The 20,726-nt window shown below is 36.5% G+C and overlaps 1 protein-coding gene across 2 annotated transcripts in view; it reads left to right on the top strand.

The window, feature by feature from the left end:
* Positions 1-20,726, top strand: part of megf11 (multiple EGF-like-domains 11) — a 142,174-nt gene that overhangs the window by 16,757 nt on the left and 104,691 nt on the right. The window contains exons 2-5 of one of the 2 annotated variants that reach the window (XM_067389286.1): positions 9,183-9,308; positions 14,738-14,861; positions 19,435-19,536; positions 20,052-20,152. In XM_067389286.1, the coding sequence (XP_067245387.1) occupies positions 14,746-14,861; positions 19,435-19,536; positions 20,052-20,152 (319 nt within the window). In that variant the 5' untranslated portion in view covers positions 9,183-9,308; positions 14,738-14,745. Of the gene's footprint in view, positions 1-9,182; positions 9,309-14,702; positions 14,862-19,434; positions 19,537-20,051; positions 20,153-20,726 lie in introns of those variants that run through there. The other variant, XM_067389287.1, reaches the window with a different exon arrangement.

Below are 20,726 nucleotides of genomic sequence, written 5' to 3'. Positions count from 1 at the left end.
TATTATTCCTTTGTTGTACAACCTACTGAAGTTAATGAAATCAATGTTTAAAAGAATAATAGTATATTTCCAGTGCTCCTGCACTCAGATTCAAGCAGCTACATAGCTTGTTTGTGGGAATGGCGAAAAGAAAGATTTTTAGAACAGCAGCGAAAATGTAAAAGTATATAAAAAAAGTGACTGGATTTAAAACTTATACTTTTATTGAATCTGGTGCTCTACTGTGCCAAGAGAAATTTTCTAAACATTTCACAGGGTACTTTTGCCCCAAAGACCTTTTATGTCCTATCCACCTATTTTTTCAGTGTGGAAGTAAGGTGTTTTGTACAGCTAAAAATAACTGGAAGCAAATGACACTGGAAGCCAGACATATTAAATTTACCAATGACCGCACCCCCAGAACCAAAAAGTAATAAAAGTTTACCGACCCCTGGTCTACACAATTGATGTCAATAGCAACCAAAACTGGTAACCAACATTCACAATATCTACTTTTGTGTTCCACAGAAGAAAGAAAGTTGTAAAGGCATGAGCAAGTGATTTTTGGGTGAACTAACCCTTTAAATTAGAAATGTTTATTTAATTTATATTTAAATTATTCATTTTGATTTAATTTTTTACATTATAGCAATGCACAATTAAACATCCAATATCGGCTTACATAACTATAGAAGCTTGTTTCCGCCATAAAATAAAATAAAAGTTTATATTTCACAATTCTGACTTTTTTCTCAGAATTGTGAGATATAAACTCACAATTCGGAGTTATAAAGTGAGAATTGCATGATAAAAAGTCAGAATTGTGACATAAACTTACAGTTGCGTGTTATGTCCAATTGTAAGGGAAATTTTATTTTCTCAGAATTGCGAGTTTATATTTCACAATTCTGACTTTATAACTAAATTGCATGTTATAAAGTCAGAATTGTGAGACAAACAATTCTGAGAAAAAAAGTCAGAATTGCGAGTTTATATCTCACACTTCTGACCTTATAACTTGCAGTTGTGCATTTATATCTTGCAATTTCTTAGAATTGTGGCTTTATATCTCACATTTCTGACTTTAAAACACGCAATTCTGACTTTGTAACTCGCAATTGTGAGTTTATATCTTGCAATTCTGAGAAAAAAAGTCAGAATTGTGGCCTTATATCTCGCAATTCTGACTTTATAACTTACAATTGTGAGTTTAAATCATGCAATTCTGAGAAAAAAAAGTCAGAATTGTGAGATGCAAATCAGGGTTGGTAGGTTTTCACAGCAAAACCCGCCCAATTGCTCCCCAAAACTAGCCCAATCGCATTGTAGGGGGGGGTCCCATGGTAAAAAACGCGTTCTGGGGGGTAAAATCCGCATTGTGGTGGGGCTCCCCTGGTAAAATTCACATTCCAGGGGCTAAATATCACATTATTTGGGGTCGATTCAACCCACAGACATGAAAAACAACCCATGGCAACAGTGTCAAAGTAGCCCAATTATGCAGGAAAACCAAGGACTTGGCAACACTGATGCAAACTCGCAATTGCAAGAAAAAAAAAGTCAGAACTGTGAGATAAAATGTCGCCTTTACCTTTTGTATTTTTTTAATTTAGTGGCAGATACATGCTTCCAAACATAACCAATGTAAATGGGGTCTAAAATGTTTTTTGATATTTACTTTTTTCTACTTCATCAACATGCACTAAGATGCTGACATCAGAAACCCTCCAATAACAATTGGTCACCAAAGATGCTGTTTAGACGCACAGTGGTCTCGGCTGACCGCTTGTGATTGAATAACCCAAGATATATTTTAATATGAGAGATAAACATGGCTTAAATTATATTTAGCGTCTCCTTTAAGCCTGCGGCATCCTATGTGCTGAAACCAGGTGTCCTGTGTTAAATGGCTGGAGGCCTTTGATAGCCTATGTTGGAGTAGAGCACACAGCATGACAGGAGAGATAAGAGATACGTTTCCATTGTTCTCTGCATAAACAGGTAAAATAAGATCAGCATGAAAGACCTGTCCCCTCAAACTCGGTTCTGTCTTGGGGTGCAGAGTGCGGATAAGGAAAGGTTATAGTGATGAAGGATGGCATTGAGATTAGCAGGCTGAAATTGGGCTCAGTGGTGGTGCGAGAAACCACATTGTTTGATTTATGAGGGTCATGATGATCAGTGGTTGCCACATGAATAATCCATGTCCCCAGAATTAAGTGACCTAGAGCATTTGCTAAGCTTCCCCACTGTGTTTTTCCAGTTCCACGCTCTCTTATCCACACTTATTTCATTCAGGATGGAGTGCTGCTGATCAAGAGATTAACTTATCTGTTGACTTGGTTTGTTTGCCCTTTGCAAAATATTATTTGTTTTTTTTGCTTAAAAGCCATTTGGCAGTCTTTGTAACATGTGTTTCTCAACATTGATAGCGATTGAACGTTTTAGGACACAAAATCAGGACAGATTAGTACCTGTTGAACTGATGAGTGCAGATAGCCATTGCTTAGAGGTAAGGGATGCTTGAGCACTCAGGTCCAAACACACTCATATACTCTATCTCATACACACACATATCATTCAGATACATGGCCACTGCATCTTAACCGACCATGGCTGATGATGCATGCCTCTAAATGAGACAGATAAGGCTATTTCTTCAACAGTTAGATACTTCAGGGTCAATCACGTGGTCTATGTAAGAAAGTCTGACCTTTTAGTTGAGAACATCGTGAGTTATATTCAGAGTACCTTGTTATTTTTACTTGAGTTAACACAGGTTTCAACCATCTGATTGAATTTGATCTGTTGATCTTATATTTTGCTAATATCTTCTTAAATAATCCTTTAAATAAATGATTAATTATCCTTGTGACCATGTAATAACCATGTGAAAGACTACTTTCACAACTGGATTAAAAACGTTACTTCTCAAATAGTAATGGTTTAGTTTAAGCAAGATGTAATTTCAGAAAGCTGCTTCTAAATCCCATATTTTATTAAGTAAAGTTAGAAAAATGAGGAGAAATCTTTCTTGGCATAATTTAAGGCAAACCAGCCAATTATGCACTAGGGTGCCATGCTGAGTTGCCAAAATTCTTTAATCAGCTGACGCTGTTGCTTTCTCTTGACAGGGACACTGACAGGTCTCATAAGCTTCACGATGCTGTGGTGACGTTGACACTAAATGCCGCTCTTTGCATGCATAGAAAGTTCGTGCAGAATATGTATGATGCAAATGTATGTAAACAGATATTTTAATGGGTCACAGATGGAACAGTAATTGGGGTTTACAAAACGTAAACATAATCAGTGTTATGAAAACAAAATATAGGTCAATATTTTACTATAGCATCTCTAAAGCCAGAACTGCACCAGATGCATAAATGGAAAGAGATGACAGGTAAACAATTTTTTTTGTCTTAATTTGAGCTAAAGAAGTTATATTATTATATTTAAAGCTAAAGAAGCAATATCAAGCAGCATAACGAGCGGATTCATAAACACCTCTGATTGGCAACTGTGTTCACACACTCATCAGATATGTCTGTGATTGGCTACAATAATCAACGCTTCAAAAACATATTGTAAATAGACATCAATGATGCTCTTCACCAAGCGCTTACACAGATACACAGAGCATTTGAAAGCAGTCACCCACTCCCGCTTTCAAATTCAAACACTTCCGTGTGCTTTCAAATGCTCCTGTGCGTTGATCATTGTAGCCAATCACAGATATATCTGATGAGCGTGTGAACACAAAGGCCAATCAGAGGTGTTTACGAATCCACTCAACAGCGTTCAAAGCGCTGAATGTGTCTTGAAGAAACATCAAGGAGACTGTCTAAACATTTTAATAATTTATTGATAATGTTTTCTGTTTTTGGCTGCAGAGATTATATCAACAATGCTGACTCGTCATCTCCGCAGTAGTGGACACGCTTATATGCATGTTTCATATGGATTACATAATCTGAGAATATGAGTTGGTTGACAATCGCTTGACATTTCAGACTTTCTATAGATATATTTGTTGTCTGTAAAGCAAGTATACACTGAGTTTTGGTTTATTTTTTTGACGTGCTCAAGTTCACAAAGACTGAGATGGCAGAAAGCGCATGCTGTTTGTTTTCTTTATTTTACAAAGGGACAACATTTTATTGTTATTTTGAGTTTACACAAATAAAAGTATTTCAGTTTCGAATGATGTATTACTCTTATCTGTATTACCAAAAATATATTTTAAGCTGTATTTTAAGCTGTTTCCACTGTTATCGAAAAAATGCAAGTGATATTATGCAGTGAGCGCATTATACTTTAGCTTCCACACTCCACACAATGGATGCAGCTAATAATATCTCACATTTATCTAGGTTAACGTTAGAGCGCGCAGCCATGTAAAGTTGCTACTACTTGATATTATTTGAGATCATCGTTAAGATCTGTCCCTCATGGACTGCATGACCGACTAATAACATTTTTGGTCAACCTAAGCCTCTTCTAGTCGACTAACGATTAGTTGAATATTAGGGGGCAGTCCTATTGTGCGGTATTTAAAATCAAACACTACTGAAATTCTCACGGTAAGTATCATGTCAGTAGTTCTAATCTGAGCCTCCACTCTAACATCAGCAATCACTTAAGTTTCTAGATGATTATATGTAAATGGTCACTAGCTTCTCCTAAATGAAGTCAGAAATAAATAACCATAGCATGGTGACACATGCTGACATAAACTTAAGATGCGGTCATGACTCCTGTCTTGAGTAGATGGGTTGATTTTACTTTATCATTGTGAGAGCTGCCAGCAGACCCATAACATCACTCACAGAGGGTCTCAGATGCAGGGGGTGAGGGAATTGGTCGGTTAATTGCTTTGAGCTCTAATACGTGCATGTCCTGAATCATGTCAATGTCTCCTTTGGTTGACAAGGTGGGAATACAGAGTTGGTTTGAGTATTTTAAAGTACCCTTTTCCTTACAAGAGTCTGGACACAGAGTAATATAACCTGGCACTTTTTATTATTTACATACAGGTCTATGAAGATACAATTGCATTGTTGTATCTCAAATCCCAAAATAAGTGCAGCAGGATAAAAGAAGCCAAAAGGGAGTTTGAATTTTAAGAACAGGATCACTAGTGTGTGAATTGGAGACAATGAAACATGCTGTTCCTATTGTGAATGTCAGGCAGGCAGAGGAGACAACAAATACAGACTCTGGCCCACCATATTGATCTGAGTTTTAGGTTATTGTTCTCTGTGCACAGACTCATTAATGAGAAGTAAAATGGTATGGCTTCATATTTCAGAGTCACAGTCTCGGGTGAAATACTTTTAGTTACCCATTTGTCTCATGGTTGTCATGTAATACTACAACCATTGAAATACATGGCAGTAGAACAGAGCTTAATGCATTTTGTCATTTCAATAACACTAAGCTGTTTGTCTGAAAGGTTTTATTCAAACATTCATTTTGAAGTGTGATGGAGGTTTAACGTTTTGAACGACTACTACCTCACTAATATTAGAAAGGCATAATATTAAAATACAGATACCATAAGCCAATTAATTGTTGTCATGTTATGGCTGATTATCGACTAGGGCTGTGTATTGGCATGGACTTCACGATACAATACATATCAAGATATATGGGTCACGATACAATATATCATGATATATTGTGATATAATACATATTGAGATATAATGTGATATACTTTTTTTTTATATAGGCCTAAATAAAAAAAAATGCATATTGTGTAACTAAACACTTTTAACTAAAGATGTAGATGCCAAAAAAATTGTATAAAAATAAATTGCATCAAGTATACAAAATGTTTGGTTAATAAGTAACGCTGTTGACAGTGGGACATTTGTGTAAGACTGTTATACGAGTTCATCTTGAGGTTGAAAACACGAACATAAAACATGAACTGTGAAAATGGTTCTGTGAGTCTGACTGTTCACTTCTGTAGCTCGAGTTATGTTATGGCACTGCGCAGAATGCTTCCACAATGAGAGAAAGTGGCAGTCGCGTGGTGATTCCGCTTGCCGTGTCCCGTGTAAAACTGCTTTTGGACAAGCTGCTTTCCTTTCCTCCTAACTTGTGCATTACAGTAGGCTCTGCTATAAACAATAACATTAAAACATGATTTTAAAAAAATGTATCAAAACTAGAGGTTGGAATATTGATATACTATCGTGAAAACGTACTATTGCGATAGTTACCTGTATCGATATTTCTGCACAGCCCTATTATTGACAAATGGCCAATATTGAAATTCCATACCATTTTGTGTAAATATAAATAAAATGAGTCATTTTAGATGCTAGAAGTGAATTTAGGCATCAAAACATCAACATGTGTTGTAGGTACATTATGAATGAAAATAGGAGAAATGAGCATGCACGATTAAATATTGAATATTGGCTTAAATTAATAAATTAAAATCAATATTAATTGTTGTCTTACAGTCTATACCGTTTAAAAAGTTTGGGGTCAGTAATTTTTTTAAAAAGAAATTAATACTTTTATTCAGCAAGGGTGAATTCAATTTATCAAAAGTGACAGAAAAATAAATGTTGTTCTTTTGAACTTTCTATTTATTAAAAAATCCTGGGAAAATATTCAATTCAATTCACATTTATTTGTATAGCGCTTTTCACGATACATATCTTTTCAAAGCAGTTTTACAGAGGATGCATGTCAACATTACAATTTAGAGAATGCAGTTAGCTAATAATGTAATAATTTAGGCAATTAATTTACAATCACTGTTAGCAGTTTAATTGAAGGTAGAAGCAATGAGCTCCTGGAAATAATCAATTACATATTAACAATAATTAGGATATATAGAAATTTGGGAATGTGAATCTTGATCCAGATGTTGCATCATCTAAAGTCCTCGCAGGAGTTGGTGCCATCTCTTCAAAGGTGTTGGTCATCTGAGGTCTTCTTAAGAGGCTGGATCCAAGCTGAAGCGTCCCGAGGTAAAACAGAAAAGCAAATGGAGAATAATTAGCGTAGCTGCTGTTCATAATATTAAGCAAAGATAGTCATGTGCAATTGATCTGATATGAGGTGCATTATGTGAATGCTTGGCTAAAGAGATGCGTCTTTAGACTAGATTTATTTATCTAGATTTAAACTGGGAGATTGAGTCTGAGCCCCGAACATTATCAGGAAGGCTATTCCAGAGTTTAGGAGCCAAATGTGAAAACGCTCTCTCTCCTTTAGTGGACTTAGATATCCTAGGAACAACCGGAAGTCCAGAAATTTGGGATCTTAAAGAGCTTAAAATATATCACAGTTTTGATTAAATAGCAAACAAAACAAATTGATATTCCATTCAATATTAAACAGCACAACTGTTTTTAACGTTAATAATAATAAGAAATGTTTATTGAGCACCATATCAACATATTAGAATGATTTCTAAAGGATCACGCTGTAAAAACGTGCTGTTGGTTTAACTCAATAATTTACCTGGTTCCCTTAAAATTTTGAGTTCATTGAAATTAGAAATTTGGGTTAATACGAATAGGAAGGTGATTGGTTTAATCAACAGAAACTCAAAATATTATGTTATCTGAACCACATTAATTATTGAAGTTCATTTGACAAAAGAAAAAAATGCTGTGATAAATCATGAAAATAGTTTTTTACAGTGCAGGTGACACTGAAGTCTGGAGTAATGATGCTGAAAATTACAGAAATAAATTACATTTTGAGATATATTAAAATAGAAAACAGTTATTTTAAATCATAATACAATTTCACAATATCACTGTTTTACTGTATTTTTGATCAAATAAATACAGCCTTGGTGAGCATAAAGGTCTACTTTCAAAATAATTCAAAAACCTTACCGACCTCAAACTTTTGAACGGTAATAAATATAAAACCAATATATTGTGCATCCCTAATTAATGGTGATCAAATTAACATTGTGATGACAAAAATGTACGTTTATTGGTGAGTGGCCTTCTGATAACAAGATACATCATGCTACAGTATTCATTTGTATTATTTACAGAGTTAGCTTCTTTCAAACGGAAATTAAACTTTCGGTTCAATCCAGCTCTCACCTTTCATTCAGTTAGCTTTCAATTACACACTTCATTATGTTCTGTAATGAGTCCAGTGATGTGCCTATACATCCCACACTGAGGGCCTCATTGGGGTAATATATGCAATCCCATTTTGCACCCTTAGGCTTGTTGCCACTAATAAACAGAAGAATTCAGAGCATCATTTGTTCGTAGAATTTCCCCTCGGGATTCTAAGGAATACATCTTATGTAAATCCAACAGAACATGAGCAGGCTATGAGCAGCAAAACAGAGTGGTGTATTATTGCACCTCCGTCACATCTTAGTATCTTCAAACTGCTGGTGTCTCAGTGGTGCTCCACAGAGAGCTTAGATGGACAAACAAGCCCCAGTAACTTTAAAGTCTGATTGCTGAACTTTTCAGCATGTAGACAGAAAAGTGGTGGACGAGGTCATTTCCAGACAGCCTGTCCCCTCCAGTGTGCTTCGAGCTCATCTTCCTGCTCTTGTTCCACTCTGTGTCCTCGCCTGCGGCTTTCTGCCCGAGCTCTTCTGCATCTGAAGGAGAAGGAGAATAAATAATGAATCACGATGACAGAGAGGAAACTACATCTTTTGTTTGCACCCGCAGTGTCATTTTTCTCATCTCGTCTAGAACCCCACGTAGATGACCCACGGCCTGACGCAGGCATAATGAAGATCTGCGTAATGAGGCTGAGGAATATGAGGCCCCTAGTTAGACCCGAGCTGTCGGCACGGCGGTACTTGTCATTGTGTCGTTAATGGCCGTGAATAGCTTGTTCTCCTTTGCTATTGTTGAGAAAGCTCTCGTGGCGCTTGCAGAGCGATAAGAGGCTTTGACACTCCATGCTCCTTAAGGTAATGTAAGCTCTCACCCTTGTGTGTTAGCAGGAGGCGAATGAGCTTGATGTTTCATCCCCTCCAAACTGGAGGTGCGGTTTAGATTTAATATTTGGGATTTAGCAGCTGTTGCATTGGGGAGATCCTAATGCTCGAGTCACTTTCCTGAGAGTCCCTTTTTCTCAATCTTTATTCTCTTTTGCCATTTAGACCTCTTCCCTGCTCTCTTGTGCTCTCTTGTTCTGCAGTTGAACACTAACTGTTTCTTCTCTCTCTTTCTCAATACCCAGGTGCCCTCTCTTTGCTTTGAGTCTGATTATCGGACTGTCTGGTCTCCAGCTCTTGTGTCTGGTTGTCTGGTTCAGGCGAGGAGTGATCTTCCAGACATCTCCAGGGACTCCAGCCCGTGGTCTGAGGTGAGTCTGACCGGGATCCATCGCCTTAGCTCCTGTCTCTCCTCGTTGGCAATCAGCGTTATGCCAGTCGGGTCCACGCAGCTTTAATTCTTAGAAATCAGTGTTCATTAGAGTCACCTGCACTTCAAGAGGAAGCACAGAATAATTTGATGTCAGATGCCTCATTATGGTACTCCTACTTAAAGCCATGACAAAAGTACAATCTTTTTCATGCTCAAGAACCACCGCAAGTCTATGGGGATAACACAGAGCCGCAGATGCATTTTGATTAAAGGCCAAGTGATCTTATGGTGCAAATCAGTGATTCATAATGCATGGAATTCATTTCTGAAGAAATGGTCTGATCATCCTTTAAAACTTATTGCTTTTGCTATCTATATACCAGACATTTTACATTACTACTATATTTTGGATGTCACTTAGTGTTGTCAATGCTTTAAAATTGATCACTATCATTGCACAGTTGTTACCTTAAGGATCTGGTATAACCTTTGGATTTAGTTTCAATGTACACTACTTTTCAAAAGTTTGAGGTTGGTGAGTCTTTTATGCTCACAGAGGCTTTTAATATATTTTAAAATTTAATAATCCTGTGATGGCAAGGCTGAATTCTCAGCAGCCATTACTCCAGTGTCACATGATCGTTCAGAAATCATTGTAATATGCTGATTTGTAGCTCACATTTCTTTTTATTATCAATGTTAAAAGTGCCCTAGAATCAAAAATTGAATTTACCTTGGCATAGTTGAATAACAAGAGTTCAGTACATGGAAATGACATACAGTGAGTCTCAAACACCATTGTTTCCTCCTTCTTGTGTAAATCAGAACAGGCGAATCTCAACATAACACAGACTGTTACAAAACAGTCGGGATCATTAATATGTACGACCCCAATATTTGCATATGCCAGACCATGTTCAAGGCATTACACAAGGGCAGCCAGTATTAGCGTCTGGATCTGTGCACAGCTGAATCAACAGACTAGGTAAGCAAGCAAGAACAATAGCGAAAAATGGCAGATGGAGCGATAATAATCGACATGATCCATGATATTTTTAGTGATATTTGTGAATTGTCTTTCTAAATGTTTCGTTAGCATATTGCTAATGTACTGTTAAATGTGGTTAAAGTTACCATCGTTTCTTACTGTATTCATGGAGACAAGAGAGCCATCACTATTTTCATTTTTAAACACTTGCAGTCTGTATAATTCATAAACACAACTTCATTCTTTATAAATCTCTCCAACAGTGTGTAATGTTAGCTTTAGCCATGGAGCACAGCCTCAAATTAATTCAGAATCAAATGTAAACATCCAAATAAATACTATACTCACATGATCCGACGCATGCATGCAGTATGCATGACAAACATCTTGTAAAGATCCATTTGAGGGTTATATTAGCTGTGTGAACTTTGTAAATGCACTGTATTATAGTCGAGAGCTCGGGGGGCAGGGAGCGCGTGATTTAAAGGGGCCGCAGCCTAAATTGGTTAATAGTTAATGATGCCCCAAAATAGGCAGTTAAAAAAATGTATTAAAAAAAATCTATGGGGTATTTTGAGCTGAAACTTCACAGACACATTCAGGGGACACCTTAGACTTATATTACATCTTGTAAAAACTGGTTCTAGGGCACCTTTAAGAACAGTTGTGCTTATTTTTGTTGTGGATGCACAAGGAAGAGGTAAGACGCAGACCTAATTACAGCAGGCAGAAATCCAAACAAGATGCAGAAATCCAGACAAAGCAGATGAAGACAAACATAACAGCTTTACAACAGTGATTGACCACAGACTACTGAAACACAGGGGTATATATAGACACAGGAAAACAAGGGGCTAACGAGGAACAGGTGAGGGTAATCAATAGCTATGAAGACAAACAAGGCAGAAAACAAAAGCAAACAGGAACTAAACACAAGTAGTGAAACAGCAGAACAGTAGGCACAGAGAATGCACTTCAACATAAGAGTCCTTGAACACAAAACGGGAAATGAGACAAACTGTTTTTGTGGAAAATTGTGATTTAGAAAGTTCAAAGGAACATAATTTTTTAAAAATAGAAATATTTTGTAACATTGTACATGTATTTACTGTCGCTTTTGAACAATTGAATGCATCCTTGCTGATTAAAAGTATTCATTTCTTTAAAATAAAATCTTACTGAAAAACTTTGTAATGGAAGTGTGCGTTCACTGATCAGTATTCGTACGTAAAGTGTGTTTCTGAAGACTGAAATGCACAATATTACTGTACAGCATCTAAAGCTACATTTTACATATTAACAACTTTAGAAATATACAAATAAATTTATCTTGTTCTGTGTGATTTCTAAATACTTTTTTTAGAACCATTGTGACAGCACAGAAACACCCACAGGTCAGTAAATGAATTTAACACAGGCACAACTCAACTCTTGGTTCCATTTAGATTTTATGAATAAATTTGTTACTAAAGAGGCCTTAAGGCCTGTTCAAACTAAAGACAATAACTATAATGATAACAATAAATATATAGTTCTAAAATCATTCTAAATATAAAAGAACAGCAGAGTCCACACCACAACAATAATGGCACAGAGAAACAATATTCTTGTAATCACTTTCAGAATGATTTTTTCCAGCTTATTTACAATAAAAAACATTGACAGCCAATCAGAATCCATCCTGCTTTAAAGAGCTCAATTATTAAAAGCGGCAGACGACATTACTGCAGCATGCACTTAGAAACAGAATAATATCATTCGCTGGCGTAGACTCTAATATAATTGTTATTATACATTTCTATAGGGTTGTGTCTAAGTGTAAAGGTTCTTGCAATTCCAGTTCTGCCTAGTCATTGGTGGATTGGATTCATAAAGATTTTATATCCCTTAAGTAGTACATGCTTAAAATGCTGTCAGTACACTGATATTGTACATTTCAAAGTCAATACAATCTTGTAAAGATGTACATGTCCACCTACCTAGGGATTTGAATTAAACCAGTGTTCATCGTTTTAACTTCAAACATTCAAGCTGACATTTTAGTGATTCACTAGGGAACAGCTGTTTGTACAGCTGAGCAAAACATCATAACAGGGGTGTACTGTCGATGTCTTACAGCTGCAGTCCTAGTGTGGAATGATATGAAAGCTATAAAATGTGACCATGTTAATTCACCTTTTTACAGAAATGAACTTGACTTCAGTCTCTGCCTTTAAATGGACTGTTATATAGTGGAAGTGAAATCGATATTGATTTTTCTCTCACATGTGAATGACCTGCAAACACCTTTCAGTGGTCTTAAATTGACAAGTAAGTGAAGCCAATGTTATTAGACATGTCGTGCAAATCATTAAATGGCGTTAACAGATCAAGTATACAGTCAAATCAAAGAATGTATGTGTTTATTTGTTTGCATACTACAAACACGCACATTTAAACCTCACCAGGATGTTAGTTGTTGTAAATGTGGTTCGTCCTGATGAGGTACATAATGGAGAGTTGCAAGAATCAAGCAAACTGTTGTTCTTGTGTCCTTCTACAATACCTCCTGCAGTTTAACATAATCAGTGCTTTCACGCTTCGCCGACCCATGCTTGTGCAGTGTGTCATTCACGTGCCCTTCTAAATCTGTCTCTGTCATGTCAATTCATTACACACATGCTCATCTCCCATCATGTGTCTAATGAAATATCTTGACAGTTTAAACAAACGGTTCACCCTGTGTGGTCTTAAATATTCCTTCATCACTGTCATGGGACTAATATCCTGAGCTAAGTGTTACAGGACATACACACTCACACAAGTATGTGTGAATATAAGGTGCATAAAGATGTATCAATCAGACAAATGAAGCGCACAATATTTGGACATTTTGGGATTATTAAGTAAATATTGTGTTAAAGGGTCATGAAACCCCCCCTGTTTTACCCTGGTCGTTCACACCTCAAAGCTGAAAAAGTCTGTTAAAATGGGTGTGTAAAGCTCTGGAAAAGTGGGAGTGTAGAGGGGGAGAAGATGGGAGAGAACAACCAATGAAGCACAGACATAGAACACACTCATTATACAGAATAATGAATATTAATATATGAGCACCAAGAAAATGACAACAAACTCCCAAGCACAAGGGAGAAATGCGAAAGAATATTTAAAAGGGCTAATACGTTTATGAGCACTGCAGTATCATGATAAGCAACACTTAGTTTAGCACAGATTTTTCTTTGAATTTAGTTTTTTTTTTTTGTCCATTTTCTTAGAATTTTCTATCTAAATCAGTATTTTGTCTATCAGAATAATCATGTCATCACATTAACATACACCACTGTAACAGTGTCCAGTTTGCACATATAATTCATTTGAAGAAGACTTGATGAAATATGTGTGCATACACCGTGCTGGTTCATGTTTGGTTCAGGAGAATGTGTTAAATATGTCTATAAAAACTTTAAACACGGATACTTTATTCTGTATAGCTATAATCAACATGGCTAGTGTTGTTAAACTCGGAGCTCCATGCTGAAACCGATCATATGTGCGCTCCGTGTGTATATCATAAAAATTGTATTTTTGATGTGTTCGTATTCAAACTCCAGTTCTGACGGCATTGCAGGCAAAATATAAACAACACTCATGTGCTGCTGTGCTGAGGGAAACATACGGCTCGCATGTCCGAACGCAGAGCAGGCAGAGGTGAATGAGCCGCACTTTTGTGACATTTTAATTCTCCGCTGTAATGCGATCTTATGCGAACATATTTTCCATTTGTGCTGGTAGATTACAGCAAAACAATCCACATGACCCCAAACTTCTGCTCTGGTCACGTCACAGGAAAACGCATTTTTGTGTTGTAGCGCTGAGGAAACGAGCACCAATGATATGTCTCTGAATGACAAGAGACGTGATACTTCCTCATGCATAATACTGCAATTATAATCGTATGCATACTACAGCGCAGTGATTGGATTCTTGAACAAATGTAGAAACTATTGACGTCAGCATGTTCAACCAGCCCATACTTAGTGTTTTCAGTGATGTGCAGTCTATACATATCTGTTCACAGCTCAAAAAATGTGTTCTGGGTTTTCATGACCCTTTAAATATTTTCATTTCAGTGTTTGTATACATCTCATTTTTGTAATTAAATTGTTTTAGTGTCTATCACACCATTATATCAGCCATCTGCCATCATGCTTTGTAGTTGTCATTGGCTGTTGACCCATTTCAGTCAACTGAAAATAAAGACACACGCATACTGAATTCCTGTAACATTTATTGATATTGTTCTAAAAATTGTTATAAAAAAGTAATCTTTTTTCACTGTACTTCCAAGTATGATCCAAGGGCTCCAATTTATAAGAATGATAAAGGACAAAAAGTGTCCTTGTCTTTCTCTCTCTCTCACTCTCTCTCTCTCTCTCTTTTTCTCACTCTCATTCTCTCAGGAGGAGTCATGGGGCCGGTACGGGCCTACCCATTAGCCCTGCCTGTGCTGGCTGTTCTGGGCCTCATTATCTGCGCATGGAGCCTCAACCCAGATGACCCCAATGTCTGCAGTCACTGGGAGAGGTGAGAGAGGGGCACTCTCCTGTGTTAAACTCCGTTTTACCTTCCTTTTCTCCATTGCAGGATTCACACAGCGTGGTTATGCCTCTCCGACATGCCAGAATGATGTTTTGGTCAAAAGAGGATTGAAATTTAACAGTGCACTGATTTATGCCTGTGTGATTTGTTTGAGTTATAATGGGTTGTGGTGGTTTTTAAAATTAAAGTTAATTAATACATTTATTTATTTAATGCACATAAACTGCACAGTGTGTGGATACTTATAAATAATAATAATATTATCTAATAAGTGACCCTTTTCACAGACTGTGCTGACGCGTTTCCACAGTTATTAGCATTGTAAATTTTAATGTATTTTCATTAAAATAATGTAATGGACATTTATAACACTAAACATTTGTGTTATATTACCCTGGCATTAAATTCTAGGAAAAAAGTTAACACTACATTTTGGGTGTTTCTAACACAACATTTGAGGGAGTGACTGCAAATTTGACAGCAGAAAAATCTTTCTCTCTTCTGACTATCATAATTTTCCTCATTTGGAAAGTCATATAAATACTATTGTAATGGTTTTCTTTTGCTATTGGAGCAAATGGGAACGCAAAAAATATATTTGTTGTAGTTTCCATTCACCACTATAGAGGTTTACTCAACTATAATGACTTCCACTTATGAGAACCCTGGAAATGTGAAAAGGTAATACTACTACTACTACTACTAATTAATAGTATTATAATTATTACAATTTAAACCATTTAAAAACAATGTTGTGATAATGTTCACAAGCTACCTACTATTTTAAAAAGTAGCTAGCTATACTATAAACTATGATCTCCGTTGCATTCAACTTGAAATTATATACTTACAATAAATACAACTTATAAAACTAGAATACATCTGAATTTACGTAAATGAATCAAATACATAGCAATGAGAATTTCGTTTAATATTTGGTGGGGCTAAAATGAAGTTGAATTGTTTTGAACAATGATTTTGAACAGTCCAAACAAACTGATTCACTGTACTTGGACTTTACAATGCTACATCTGAAAGAGAGGACTGTTTAAGAGTGCATTTGATCACTGGCTCAGTTCACTCTAGGGGTGTAACGGTACTAAGAAGTCATGGTTCGTTATGTACCTCGGTTTTAGGGGTTGATTTCGGTTACAATAGGAAAAATGGTCACACTTTACTTTAGGGTCCAATTCTCACTATTAACACTATTAACTATTAACAATGACTTTTTCCTCAATAAACTCTTAATTAATGCTTATTAATAGTTAGTAAGGTATAATTGGGTAGGATTATGGGATGTAGAATATGGTCATGCAGAATAAGGAATTTAATATCTGCTTTATAAGTACAAATAAACAGCCAATATCCTAGAAATATGCATGCTAATAAGCAACTAGTTCATAATGAGAATTGGACCCTAAATTAAAGTGTTACTGGACAAAGGAACAAATCTAAAATGCTAGGTTTCTTTTATTTTATTTTGAACAGACAGTAGTGCAAATCACAGTTTGTTCCACATAGCGGCATTTAGTCCCCTAGTTGGTGCAGTACAGCCTCCTCAAACACTAAGCAGTAAACAGAATGCACTCTTGCATAGGTCATATGTTTTTGCAGGGCTGATAAAACACAAAAGGTATTTGGTCACAATCAGCTTCAAAACTGAAAAGCATCTTGTGTTATAAAAGTACAAAATGAATAGAATAATAAAAAATAAAACTTGTGCATTAGGAGTGTTACAGTTTGCTCTACTTAAACTACTTCTGCTCTTTTTTCTTTTGTGGCAGATAGCAAACAGTGTTGTATTACCACACACCCCTTCTGGATTGGAGGGTGGATTGCCCGTGACTGACTGTATTCTTTGTTTGATTGCATTGCACCGAACCGTGACGTCTGTATCATATGGTTAGGGACAATAACATGTACCGTTACACCCCTAGTTCACTCAGCTGTAAAGCTGTACTGTATTTTTCCTGATAAGTGTCCATCTATACAGTGCCAATAGAATGTGAAAATGTGATTTTGCTGTGTTTTGTCAAGCTACTTGCTGGAAAAAAAATAGCTTATTACTAGGAAAAAATTACACCATTTTGAAAACAGATGAGCTACAGAAAAATGTAATCAAGATGACTTAGTTAGGTGAGTCCCCAACAGTGATTTTATGTTGTCTGAGATAAAATTTGATTCAAAATGGATACTTATTACATATTGAAGTATTATGGCTTCATTTGTTGTGTTGATGGTACATCATACTTGAATAATTAAAATTTAGGACTGGATAAACTTTTTCTTCTTATAGGATGACAAAAAGGATGTGGTTACAAGCTATATGGATCAGTCGCAAAACACACACAATGTGTATTTCAGCTCTGTTCTGTTATCTCAGAGATTTAGAGGATCTACATTTGTTTGTTCCTGTATTGACTGTATTCACTTTTAATGGCACAAGTTGAAGGGATGTAAAGGATTGTGTTTGGGAGTGTTGATCTGGTTACACTTGCCTACAGGTATTAGGTTCAGTCACTAAACACACAGAACAATATTGATGTTCTTATTATTAACCTTGTAGTGCGTGTGTGTGTGTTTGAGTCGGGAGAGAGAAAGGATATGTTACGAAAATAAAACAGGCAGAACAGCATTCAGTTGACCAGAACAATCTGCTTTGATTGAACCTATTGCCTGAAAAATGATTATTTGTAAAGGGTGTTATCAGTTATGACAAATAAGCAGGAGTGATTGCCTCTGCAGAGAGGAGGACAGAGGGCTGCAGAGATGAATGAGTTTCAGCATTGGTTCCCTGAAAGAGAATATTTCAGAGCTTTAATGTCATTTTGTTGGCAATACATTTGTAATGTTTTTCATGGAAATTTTGATAAGACATCTTGTTTTTCTAGAGTTACTGTAGCTTTAGAAGGGAAATAGTATGCTAGTCGCATTAAGATAACAAGTTGTTTTGAACTTAAGCAAAATAGACTGATACTTGTATGAATATTACATTTGAGTATTTTATAATTTTGTTTCTTGGATTACAGTATCTTCATATTACAGTTGATTACAAACTTGAGACCAGCAAATTCTTTGTTTCTCTGCAACATACAGTAATCACATTTGGCCAATTTCAAGTAAAAGTCCCCAGGGAAAGTGTTCATATTTTACTCCTGTAAACATGTTTCTGGGTAGGTTTATTACTGTATATGCAAATACGCAAATATCCTTATTACAAAAAAGGTCCAAACATTGCACTGCTAATACCCACGACTAAATTTACAGTACATACAATTATAGCCAATTATAGGCGTTTTTTCTGCGAAGGTGTATAAAGAAACAATTATGCAATTAATGCACTTAACAGCAAAAATATGTACAAGGAATCAACCCATATATTGGGCCAGGTGTTACATCTAAATTTCATAAAATATAAAATTCCCATATACCCCAATAAAATTGTTTTTTGGGTGAAATCTACTTTTATTAATTGATCCTGTACCTTAATATATGTTAAAGGATTAGTTCACCTAAAAATGAAAATTATCCCATGATTTACTCACCCTCAAGCCATCCTAGGTGTATATGACTGTCTTATTTCAGACGAACACAATCTGAGATATATTTAAAAATATCCTTCCACCTCCAAGCTTTATAATAGTTGTGATTGTGAAAAATATCTCTATTTAAGAATGTATTAACTATAATAAGAGAGAGTAGAGTAACCCCTGAAGAGTAACCCCTGACCCGACGCATCACGTAATGAAGAGGATAGAGCAAAACAAAACACCGTTCATGAATTAGAGGTCTAAAATGAGAAATTTAAAGAGAAATGTCAGAAGACTTTGATATAAGAGAAAAGGAGCTTGAGTGTGTCACCCAGCCCTATTTATTTGAACCACGAGAGGCGTCTAAGCTTACGATACTCCTACATCCTGCATCATACATCGCGTCAGGGGGTTACTCATTTGCTTGTGCGGTATGCGTACAGTCGTCTGCCGGAAGCTAGTTATTTGGATTTATAAAGTTTTAAATATGGATATTTTTCTTACAAAAAAAAAGCATTGCTTCGCTTCAAAAGGTCTTTATTAACCCCCTGGAGCCGTATGGATTATTTTCTATAATGGATGGATTAATTTTTTTGGGCTTCAAAATCTGGTCCCCCTTCACTACCATTATAAAGCTTGAAAGAGCAAGGGTATTTTTAAATATATCTCCGATTGTGTTTGTCTGATAGAAGATAGTAATATACATCTAGGATGGCTTGAGAGGGTGAGTAAATCATGGGATAATTTTCATTTTTGGGTGAACTAACCCTTTAATGTGATTTTATTGTGTGCACTTGTGTACTTTCTTATGTAACTACTATCTCTGATGTCCTTTAAACCAGTGGTTCTTAACAAGGGGGCCGGGGCCTTTTGGGGGGCCTCGCCTCCGCAAACTTCCAAGGAGGCAACAGGTTGACATAATTATTTAATTATATAAAAAATGTATTAAAACCTAATTAAAATGCAAAAAAACTGAAATCGCATTTTTCTTCGTATTGAAATTTCTCCTTGGTCTTTCCCTCTCTTAGTTACGCAGTGACTGTTCAAGAGTCCTATGCTCATCCTTTTGACCAGATCTACTACACCAGGTGCACCGACATCCTCAACTGGTTTAAATGCACCAGACACAGGTGAGCACGACCCTGACCTTTGATCTACAGTTGTCACAATTCATCTCCATGGCAACAAGTAGCACTCTCCCACTAGACACATAAAAATCAAGGTGCCGCTGTGCCAGTGTCTTTATCACCGAGTGTTAATGTTACCAGCCGTGATTGTAGTGGTCAGAGTCGGGATGGAAATGGCCGTTTGACTGTCATCCGCCATTACATTGGTTTTAATTGCTGCATTAAAGACTTTATCGTCAGTGTCCCGGCTAAAAGCTGTGGGCCCAATGAGTCACCATGCTGCAATGTAGCATTCAGAGGCGCAATGTCCTTCAACGAGCACAGAAACTTTTCCTTAACTCACTTTAATTATGTTTATTTCTCCCCTTTCCGCCTTTAGTGCTTGGCTAGGATTATTAAACACAAATAGAGAAGCTAACGGTAGCCAGATGCATGTCATAATGTCCTTGTGGAGTTCACCTGCCAGGTTATTGATGTTCATGCTTTCTCTCGTGTGTTTGTGTTTGTTTCCATCTCAGAACCAGCTACAAGACAGCTTATCGGCGTGGGGTGAGGACAATGTACCGTCGCCGTTCACAATGCTGTCCCGGCTACTTTGAGAGCGGAGACTTGTGTGTCCGTGAGTGTCTTTAATATTTTGCTCGCTTATTTCCTCTTAAATCAGCACAGTTCAATTTCTCTTTCTTGCAAGTGGTTATGAGCACAATAAAAGCATTCATCTGCCTGAGCGATGTCCTCTTAAGCCTTGAACCCCGCTCCTTCCTCCAGAGGCATTCATCAAAATCTTAGCCATCTTTAAGGCATTTTTGCAACTGCATATTTCAGGCATAATTTGTGCCTTTCATTACTGGTCCTACTCATATTGGGTTTTCTCATATATTCAGTTCTAACACTGCCAGTACGCCATTACAACGGCGTTAATAGCATTCAGTTATCGCTCATTTTTTAGAAAAAAGAATCTTGAGTGATTCACTGCAAATACATTGTCCTAATTCCTCTCGTTCTGGAGATAATACGCTAATTAAGGAAATAACAACTTTCCCTTGCTGTGGTCTGAATGATAGATTTAGCGATTATTTTATGAGCAGTGAATGTCAAAAATGTCAGCTTTTATTCTAGTTTATTGTCTTTACGCACTGCCAAGACTGTAAATGTGTGTTTTGTTTCTCAGGATTGGTTATTGTGTAGGCCAG

This window comes from Chanodichthys erythropterus, chromosome 7 (genome assembly GCF_024489055.1).
Source record: "Chanodichthys erythropterus isolate Z2021 chromosome 7, ASM2448905v1, whole genome shotgun sequence".
In the NCBI taxonomy this organism is placed as follows: domain Eukaryota; kingdom Metazoa; phylum Chordata; class Actinopteri; order Cypriniformes; family Xenocyprididae; genus Chanodichthys; species Chanodichthys erythropterus.
Note: the sequence above shows the minus strand (reverse complement) of the source record. Positions and strands in the feature narration are given on the sequence as shown.